Consider the following 10,767-nt stretch of genomic DNA (forward strand, 5'->3'; position numbering starts at 1 on the left):
GAAATTTCTTCTTTACAGAGATTTTTCACCAGATTTTTCTTTTTAAAGATTTTATTGGGGAATTGGGGGAGGGGAACAGTGTTGGGGAATTGGAGAAGGGGAACAGCCAAGTTGTTGTCTTTCAATCTTAGTTGTGGAGGGTGCAGCAAACTCAGCTCCAAGTCCAGTTATGCTGCTCAGCTCAAGGTGCTGTGTTCAAATAGTTGTGGGTGGGCGTAGCCACCATCCCATGCGGGAGTTAAACCAGCAGCCTTGTTGTTAAGAGCACACACTCTATCCACTGAGCCATCTGGGCGGCAGCTCAGCTTAAGATGCCGAGTTCAGTCTTTAGTTGCAGGAGGGCATAGCCCACCATCTCAACCAGGCAACCTTGTTGTTAGGAGCACGTGCTCTCACCAGCTGAGCCATCCTGCCATCTGTTGGCAGTTCAGCGGCCGCTCAGCTTGGGTGCAGCTCACTGGCCCATATGGGAATTGAACCAGCGACCCTTGCTCAGAGCTCACACTCTTGGCAAGCTCTTAACCAACTGAGCCACTCGGCCGGCCTCACCATTAGATTTTAAAATACAATATTTTTAGTCCATACTGACATCAACATAGTAGTAATATCAATATTGAGCATTACAGTTCAATATTGACAACAATGAACTTTCTTATGAAACTGACAAGATTGAATTGTTTTCCTACAAAACCCATCTCAAATTTACAATACAATATAAAATAGTACAAAATATAAAATAGTATATTGTAACTTCATAGAAAATTTTACTGGCATACAATTAAAATGTTTACCTGTATACATTTTGCCTACAACAAGACTGATTCAAAAATAAGGAAAAGTTTGTTGAATAAATAGAACAAAGATTTAGTCACATGAATTGTACTTTCTGCAGAGAAGTTTATGACTATAAGGAACTTCAGCATGTTTAACTGCTCCCTCCCTCCCTTTGTAAAGATAAGTAAACAGAAATTAAGCAAAGAAAAAAAACAAATCTACCAAAGACTATTTGACTTAAGAGATCACATGAATAATGAGTGGAAGACTATGATTGACCAACAATAAAGGGGCTTTTAAAAATGACGACTGGTGGGCTGGCCGAGTGACTCAGTTGGCTAAGAGTCAGCTTAAGAGCGTGAGCTCTGAGCAACAGGGCCACGGTTTGATTTCCACATGGGCCAGTGACTCTGTGCCCGAACTGAGCTGCAGCTGAGCTGCCATCAGGTGGCAGGATGTCTCAGCTGGTGAGAGCACATGCTCCTAACAACAAGACTGCCTGTTCGATGGTGGGCTATGCCTGCCCGCAACTAAGAATGAACTTGGCACCTTGAGCTGAGCTGCCGCCCGATGGCTCAGTGGATAGAGTGTGTGCTCTTAACAACAAGGCTGCTAATTCAACTCCTGCAAGGGATGATGGCTACATCCAACCGCAACTAAGATTGTAACACAGCACCTTGAGCTTAGAGGCCACAAGCTGCCCATAGGCAGCCAGATGGCAACTGGAGCCCTCCACAAACTAAGATTGAACAACAACAATGTGGCTGGTCCTCTTCCCCAATTCCCCAATACTATTCCCGTTCCCCAATTGAAAAAATGGGGCTGGCCGAGTGGCGCGTTGGTTAAGAGCTGGATTGGGACACCAGAGGGCCCCAGTTCGGATCCCACAGATGAGGACCAGTGACACTGCCCTCTACAGCTAATGCTGAACAACAGCTCAACCTGGAGCTGGGTTGCCGTGAGTCACCGGCGATGGCATAGGCTGCAGCCCCTGTGGCAGTGGGTTGCCATGGGCTACCATGTGTAGCCAGCAGCCAGGGTGAGCGGCGCTCAAGCCGCCCTGAGCGGCCGTCCAGAAGCCGGCGACTGATCTGCCTCGCCCGGGAAGAGCACAATGATGGTGCCAACTTGGGCCAGTGAAGCAACATCCTCCACAACTAGACTGAAGAACAACAACAACAAAAAGACAGCAACTTGTCTGTTCCCCTTCCCCCAATTCCCCAATTAAAATAATAATAATAATAACGACCAGTGGTATATAAATATTTTAAATATAAAATAAATGAAAAAAAAGTTATTTGCTTCAAAAAAGGATTATTTTTTCAAAAGAAAGATTCTTTTTAAACACTGTACTTCTCTGATACATCAAGTTTTTTCTACCATAGTAAATATAGCTATATGTCTACTGTGAGACAATGTATTTACTGGAGTATTAGGTACGGGGCAAGTACACTAAACACTATCAACATGGAAGTAATGATTATTAGAGCATGTAGAAACATACTGGAATAAAATCAACTGACTTCCTAGTCTTAAAATTATTTTATTGCAGTATTTCACATTTCTATGATACTCTTGTTGTTTCCCATTTCACATCTCCATATTATTTCATATCTAAACTTGACATGATACCTTCCCTCCTCCCATCTCCATTTGTATGCATGTGTGAGACAGACAGGCACACACACACACACATACACAATCATGTATGTGCACACATGTTCACTCATGAACTCTCTTCTCCCCTCAACTCCAAATTTTATTCTCTCTGGCTCACATATACTTCTTTCCAATCCTGCTCAGGATTGTTCTTGAGAATTAAATGGAGTAAGATACAGGGGCCACTTCATAGCTATAGGAATATTACATGGGTGAGTAGCCCTAGGTATTAAAGTTTGAGAAATTGATAATTTCATTTACCACTAACAAATCCAGGGACTGATGATCAAAAACTGCCTAGACAGCAATGAATTAAAGAACACTACCATTAATGTAATTTCCTTTTTTCCAATAAAAAAATTTACATTTGAAACTCTGAAGCTAAATTCTTCACTCTCCACCACAAATGCACACTAGCCACACTTGCTGGCAGGGTTTGGGCCGTGGTGGGTACTGGCAGTAGGGCATAGGCTGTCTCTTCTTTCATACAACCTGATGCACTAAATGGATTGCTTAGATAGCCCCTCCATCTGTACTTACATACAAGGATATCAAATTCCTTATGAGACATGGTAATATGTATTTACTTTCAAGGATATCAAATTGCCTTCGAGCCAGAGTTAACAGCAGGCCTATTCAAATCTTCTCTATCATTCCGAGAATAACCTCCAAGGATCTCAGTCACTGTTTTTAAGAAGGAAATCATCACATCATGAAAAGAGATTAGAATGAAAGTGAATTTGCTTTTTAAATAAATAGATGATGAACTACAAGGCCTTGTGCTTTGTAAAGTAGCTAGGTCTAGTAAATGTAGTTTCCACTTTATAAAAGAAGTATAACATTTGGAAACTGATTATGGGCTTTATATTTTAAAAATTACCAATTGAGCATATAAAAATTTAATATAATTAAATGACTTTTTCCTATCAAACCAAGAACATTATCAGCATACTAAGATTGTACCCTAATTTTACACACACAAACATACATACACACACACACATACACACACACACGGCAGTTTGAAATATCACTGATAATCAATAATCAGTCAACTTGTTGAATCAGAGGTTATTACTTTGAGAGTTCCAATTGATATATACTAACGAGTACAGAAGAAAGATGATCTGATTCTTAAAATGTATAAAGATTTTACTTTAGTAAAAATATTAAGTTAACACAGAGTATTTTATTACTAGAATTTAGTACTCTTGAGAAAAGATTAAAATGACTCAGATACATACATAAACTAACACGTATGAAATTTTTCTGTAATTTTAAGAAAGCCACATACATTGCAAAGGAAAAGGAAATCCATTTGTACCCTGTAAGACTTTATTCTTAAAACCTCAATGTTGACAGGAAATTTATGGAGCACGAAATCTCTAATTAAATGATACAGAATGTTCTTCAGTATCAGGATTTCCACATACTTTATAGCTTGCCTTCTCAAGACTCCCTATTAAACGAATTTTATGTGCAAATTTAAAGAATGACAAAAGTACCTGAAGACCTCATCTATACTCCTATAAAAGTTCTCATATTTACTAGAAATATTTTGGTCAAAATGTTTCCAATAGTCAGAAATGCTTTCAAAGCTGCCTTCTTTCTAACCAAAGAAAATCTGAAAAAATACAGACACAAATACATTAAGCTCAGCAAACATTTCTACAGTATTTCCTATGTTCACATACTGCATTAAGAGTCATTAATATAAAGATAATTTAAAATACAGCAATTTATCTCAAGAAACATTTGGTCCAGGTGTGGAGAAAAAAATTATAAAGATGTAAGTAAGCATGGAGTATGAGAAGTGCAAGACTGAAGGATGCATTATACGAAGGTCGGACAATTCAGTTTGCAAACTTTCCACCATGTAAGTACACGGTGGAAAATTCGCAAACTGAATCGTCCATCTGGTATAAGATATAGTGGCAGTGGAGGGCATAAAACTCTGTTAGGGCTGGAGGGAGGTCATGAATATTTCACATGCAGGTAACATGTGAGCAGGGTTTGAATGGATAAATAGGAGTTCACCAAGTAGACAAGGGGAGAAAGAATTCCAGGCAGAAAGAACAGAATGTGCAAGTGTCACAGATATATAATCACATGATATATTCAAAAACTATAAATAATTTTGATTGGATAGTGTAAAATGCAAAGAAGGTAGGGCTGAAAAGGAGAATAAAAACATAAGTAGATGAAATACCATGAAGGGCTTTGTGTGGAATAAAATGAAGTTTTAATATAGATGATGGGGAGCCATAGTAATTAAAGAAGCAACATGGCTCTGTTGTTGCTAGGGGTCTAGTAGTCAGGTAGTACTAGACAAACTAAAAATAATAATTAAGGCTTTATTCACTTACAACAGTGCAAACAAGAGGCCAAAACAGGGGGCTTGCTCCCGTTGTTACATTTTCCCCCTACAGAACAGCATTGGGTGAGGGTCAGGTGAAATGCAGTACAGGTCGGGGAAATCTTCCTTCTGCTGAAGAGTACTGGGAAAAAGGTTCTGCCATTTTATGGATCTGAGGGCTGATGGGAGGTAAAAAGGGAAGGATCGGAATGGGATGGTCAGAGTCAGAGGGGAGGAAAGTGCCTCAGCCAAGGGCTTTCAAGTGGAGGCGCCCGGGCTAAGAATGCAGTTGTGAACATGAGCTTGACTGGCCCAGTAGGGTGCTCTGAGTCTTCCCAATCCCCTGCAGAAAACCACAGTGCAGTACATGGGCTGTGCACACAGTCCCATATGGGGAAGGCAGCTTCCCCTGTGAGGCCTGCCAGGGAAAGACAGCATATGGTCAAGCCTGAAGGATCGTACAGAGGTTTAGGTCTGGAGCCGGACTCCTCAGGTCATATATGTGATCTACAAGAATCTTTCATTGACAATGTGGAAGATGAACTGGATGGAGAGGATTAATAGTGATGAGGAGACCAGAGGAAGACTAGTGTAATCTATGTCAGATATGGGGACCTGAACTGACCCTAGTCCATATAGGAAAGGAAGTGAATCCAGGAAGGGCTGATAAACTGGAAGAAAATGGGGGAGACAGGGGACTGGAAGACTAGTTCATGCGGCAGCGAGGGAAAGGGCTCAAAGGGCAGGGACTCCAGTTAGGCAGTGGGGAACAAGAACCCATGATCTCCAAGGTGGAATGATCACAGGTCATTTTAAGGACAAAGGTGTGTTCAGGTAAGCAGAGTACTGAAATAGAGGGGAAGTCAAGGATGAAAGCTATAGTTTCTTTTTATCAAATAAAACACTTAAGATGATGGCAGATGACGGTGACAATGGGTTTAAGAATAATAAATGTGGAGGCATGAGGTTTTTGCACAAGTATGAAGAGTAATTGTTTGGAAGCAGTAGAGGAGAGAAAGAATATTACAAAACCACTCCAGTCCAGAGATAATGAAGATGTAGAGGAGACAGCAGCTTCCCATAAGAAAGCAAGAGAAACTACTATCCTTGGGGGAACAAGTGTTCTGAAAAGAGCATGAAGGTACTGAGGAGGTCCTTTTGAAAATGGAGCAGAGTTTTCAGAGAGAAGAAGGGAAAAGGTTGAGAAGAGATCAACAAAATCATGGAATAGAGTAGAAGATGAAAAAATCAGACAGAACTATTATCTATAAAAACCTAAATTTGGGGTGGTGCCAGGGAATAACAGGGTGAGATGTGGCTGAAGCCCTGACCTCAAGGTCCCCAACCTTCGATCTGGCTTGGCCAGTCCCTGTGGGCACCACCATATAGCTACTAATGATTCTAGACACTCATGTTCTTTTACTCCACTTGTGAGATTTTTATTTAAATAAGCTTCGATAATGTTTAAATCTCTTTCTGAGAATATGTTTGGCAAAGTAAAAAAGAATTTTTTAAGCTCACTGCAGTAGAGTAAAAAATACTTAATACTGTTTTTTAAGCTCAGAAATGGTTCCTAAGAATGTCTGTGTTGAAAGGACTTTAAAAAGAGGTCAGTTTACTCTAGTGACCCCACAAGATTGTACTTCCACCTTAAAAATAATCTTTATGTCTCTAGAGAAAGCAATCTTAATTTCAATCTTAATAAGCTGGGGAAGATAATCACAACCTTAAAAAGTAATCTTTTCTACTATTTACTAAACCTTAATTGAGGATGTGCTTTCAGATGTTTACACTGAAGCTTTTAATTGGACCCTCCGTCCTCTGGTTCTGTCCAGGGGGAAAAGCTAGTCCATGATGTATTTATCATTATTCTTTTTTTTTTTTTAAGCTGAGCCATCCTGCCACCGGTTGGCAGCTCAGCGGCTGCTCAGCTCGGGCCGGAAATCAAACCGCTGTTGCTCAGAGCTCAAACTCTTGAGCGAGCTCTTAACCAACTGAGCCACTTGGCCAGCTATCATTATTCTTAAATAACATATAGTTCACCTTTTCCACCCTATTGAAGACTTTCCTCTTGGGTCTAATTCTACAAAATCCTAAAAAAACAGACATAGCTTTTCATTGGCCTATCATAAAAAGACACACTATAAGCAGTTTCTTGGCTAGAACTGAAGAGGAATGCTTAGAGCTCTAATCACACAAATAAAACTAATTTATTTAAGGTGATTTAAGTTGATCTGGGTCTGTCAGTTATTTATTTACCAGAACTAATTTGTCTTTTTTTTTTTACAGTTGACATTCACTATTTTACATTAGTTTCAGGTGTACAGCATAGTGGTTGGACATCTATATAATTTATAAAGTGATCACCCTGATTAGCCTAGTACCCACCTGGCACTATACATAGTTGTTGCAACATTATTGACTATATTCCCTATGCTGCACTTCAAATCCCTGTGACTATTTTGTAACTACCAATTTGTATTTCTTAATCCCTTCACCTTTTTCACCCTGCCCTAACCCCCTCCCCTCTGGCAACCATCAGTTTGTTCTCTGTATCTATGAGTCCAGAGCTAATTAATCTTATTTGACTAATACAGGTTAGTATTTTTCTTCCTCCCTTACATATCCTAAATGTGTACCTCCACAAACTGTGTCATCCTAAGTTCTAAACTAGTGTTTCAGATAAACTCTGTATTTTAGTCATAAAAGAAATGATACCCACTACTATCATGTACTGAGATCTTACTGTGTGCCAGATGCTATGCAGCTTTATATAGAGCTCATGAATCTTCACAGCCATCTGTATGATATAAAATATGGCAATTCAAGGGGCGGGCCAAGTGGTTCAGTTGGTTAAGAGCTCGCTCAAGGGTTTGAGCTCTGAGCAACAGCAGTTCAATGCCCAGCCCGAGCTGAGCTTGGTGGTAGGTTGGCTCAGCTAGGCAAAAAAAAAAAAAAAAAAAAAATATATATATATATATATATAGAGAGAGAGAGAGAGAGAGAGAGAGGGAGGGAGAGAGGGCAATTCACCTAGTAAATAAATTAGAATGATTCTCTTTGTAGTCTACACATAACATCTTTAACTCATAGACACTGATAAATAATAAATAAAATAGTTAAGATGAGATTTTTGGATAATCTGAATATTAATTCACATCTCCTCCATTCAATATTTAAATCCACTATAAAATAGTAAATCATCAAATGTGTAGTCTCCTTTCTGAGTTCTCATCCCTTCCTGAAAGAGGTATCAACATATTTTAAAATATACAAAAGAAGGTGAAAATCAGGTCATATTGGAAACTGATTAAACCAATTCAGTATTATTTATTTCCCATTTGTAAAGAAGCTTTATGAAAATCTTTGTTTTATAAAATGGATTCAATTCACACACTTATATTTTTAAAAATAAACTTTGCGTAAGTTGCTTCTTTTCTGAATGAATTTCAGAGGGACAATGTTGAAAATTCATGTTTCTCTTTCACAATGCCAATATGAAAGCAGTAGTACTTACCTCCTTTGCACTTTTAATTTTAGTCAGAAAAGTATGCAGCTCCATTGTTTCTGCAAACAGTGCACGACATACTGCCTGATAATGATTTGGTGCCTCTGATTCAGTTGGGAGATGAGCAGCACATAACTACAGAAGAGGAAAATAAAATAATGGTACTTGTTTATTATTTGGATTTTTTGTACCATAAAAACAGACACACCTAGTACATTCATAGCTTCATATCAGACAGCAAGACAATTCTGCAATTCCCATTAGCCAAAGCTTAATGCCTCTTAAGACCATCAGTAGAGTTTACACAATTATATGGAAAAAGTAGTCCACTAATTAACAAATACCCAGCAGCACAGATGAGATGACTAGAATTAGCTTTTATTTGAAAAATAATAGGGCACATGTAAAAGTTTTGGTTGGGAGAAGAAAGGGAACTACTATTTATTATTGATCATAATTCAGGTATTTTAATAGCTACCATTTATTGAATATTTATCATGCCAGGTACTATATTTCACATGTCATATACAGACCACAATATCATTTAGTCTTCATTGTAACACAGAATTATCCCCCATCTTATAGCAAAGGCAACTGAGGCTAACAGAAGTCAAGTGACTTTTCCACAGTCAAAACTGACACGAAGGAGAAGGGAAATTCAACACAGTCCTGCTGGAGTCTGAAGGTCAGGCTCATTCCAATACATGTTGAATTGTGTAATGCAGTAAAAAGAATGTCAGGAAGACATGTGAACCACTGGGAAGATGCCACATCAGTTGATGGGAAGTGGGGGAAAGAGGGCAGAGGGCAACATGACCCCACTGGTGATACCTCTATTCCTAATGTCCTTTACTATACACAGTCCATGATCCCTACAAAACTACTTGTAGGGAAAAGATGCAATTTAACATCATATACAACAATTTAGAAAAATCAAACACCATTCAATTTATTAGCTTGGAAAAACATCCTATCAAGATTCTAGTGCACAGCAATAATTTTATCTTTTTCAAAAATAATAATCTTGTACCCATGTACAATAGTTATGTTTTAAGGCACTTCATTTGCATTAAAAAGCTGTAAGTTCTCCCTTAATTCTTTACTATGTTCAGTAAATTTGACATTAATACAATTAGTGAATATATGCATTTTTTTTAAAGATTTTTATTGGGGAATCGGGGAAGGGGAACAGCCAAGTTGATGTCCTTCAATCTTAGTTGTGGAGCGTGCAGCTAGCTCAGCTCCAAGTCCAGTCGCCATCCGGCTGCCCATGGGCAGCTCGCAGCTGCTCAGCTCAAGGTGCCGTGTTCAATCTTACTTGCGGGGGAGGCGGAGCCCCCCATCCCATGCAGGAGTTGAAGCAGCAACCTTGTTGTTAGGAGCATGTGCTCTCACCAGCTGAGCCATCCTGCCGCCTGTTGGCAGCTCAGCTCGGGCACAGCTCACTGTTCCACGTGGGAATCAAACCAGCGACCCTGTTGCTCAGAGCTTGTGCAACTGAGCCACTCGGCCGGCCCCGATCTACTTTACCTTTAATCTTGAAAGATATTTCACTAGGTAAGGAATTTTAGGTTCTATTCTAGAACTTTGACAATATCATTCTTTTCTGTCTTTTAGCTTCCATTATTTCTGTTGAAAAGTCAGGTGCAGTCTAATTTTTCTTCTGGCTAAGTTTAGATTTTATGTTTGATTTTTAGCAGTTTGATCTTAATGAAACTAGGTGCTTTTTCATTTTATTTATCTTGCTCTTGGTTTGTATGGCTTCCTGAATCTATGAAATAGTGTTTTCCACAGTTTTGGAAAATTCTGAAGACAGCATGTCTCCAAATATTCCTTCCTTCTGAATATTTACTACTGATGATATTCCACTTCACTGATTCTCTCTTCAGTTCTGTCTCGTCTATTAAACCCATTCACTAAACTTTTACTTCAGTTATTTTATGCTTTGGTTCTCAAATTTCCATGTTATTTTTGTTTTTCCATATTTTTCAGTTCTCTACTCAAAGTTTCAATCCTAACTCTTGGAACCCTAAAAATCAATTAAAAGTCAATCTGACAACTCCATTAGCTGGATTTCCTATATAGAATCATTAATAAAATTGCTAGAATCCAAATAAACTTTGAGAAATTTCATCAAACACACATAGGACCTTGTTATATATTTTCATCAAAACATGAAATTATCAGCAAAACTTGTCTAGATAAATGTCATTAGAAAAATGCCTACAATACTTTCTAACATTTTGAAACATTTTCTGTTTTTTTGTTAAATAAGCTAGAATCTATATTTTGAAGCAATGTAGCAACTAGGAGAAAAACCTTTATTCAATATCAAATCAAAGATGTATGCCAGTGACTCAGAAATTCTATGTACTATCCATTAACCTTTTACCCTAATTAGTGTCAAAATACTACACAGTAAGAGAACATAAAGTTTTTTGCAAAACTTTGGCACAACTGAGAATACAGT

At 38.5% G+C, this 10,767-nt stretch overlaps 1 protein-coding gene across 2 annotated transcripts in view; it reads right to left on the bottom strand.

Moving 5' to 3' along the window:
- The window catches only part of SPIRE1 (spire type actin nucleation factor 1), a 121,359-nt gene that overhangs the window by 106,239 nt on the left and 4,353 nt on the right, over positions 1-10,767 (bottom strand). For both annotated transcript variants that reach the window (XM_019627514.1, XM_019627513.1), the window contains exon 2: positions 8,307-8,432. In XM_019627514.1, coding sequence (XP_019483059.1) covers positions 8,307-8,432 — 126 coding nt within the window. The remainder of the gene's footprint in view (positions 1-8,306; positions 8,433-10,767) is intronic.

Source organism: Hipposideros armiger, unplaced genomic scaffold (genome assembly GCF_001890085.2).
Source record: "Hipposideros armiger isolate ML-2016 unplaced genomic scaffold, ASM189008v1 scaffold_735, whole genome shotgun sequence".
NCBI classification, from domain to species: Eukaryota; Metazoa; Chordata; class Mammalia; order Chiroptera; family Hipposideridae; genus Hipposideros; species Hipposideros armiger.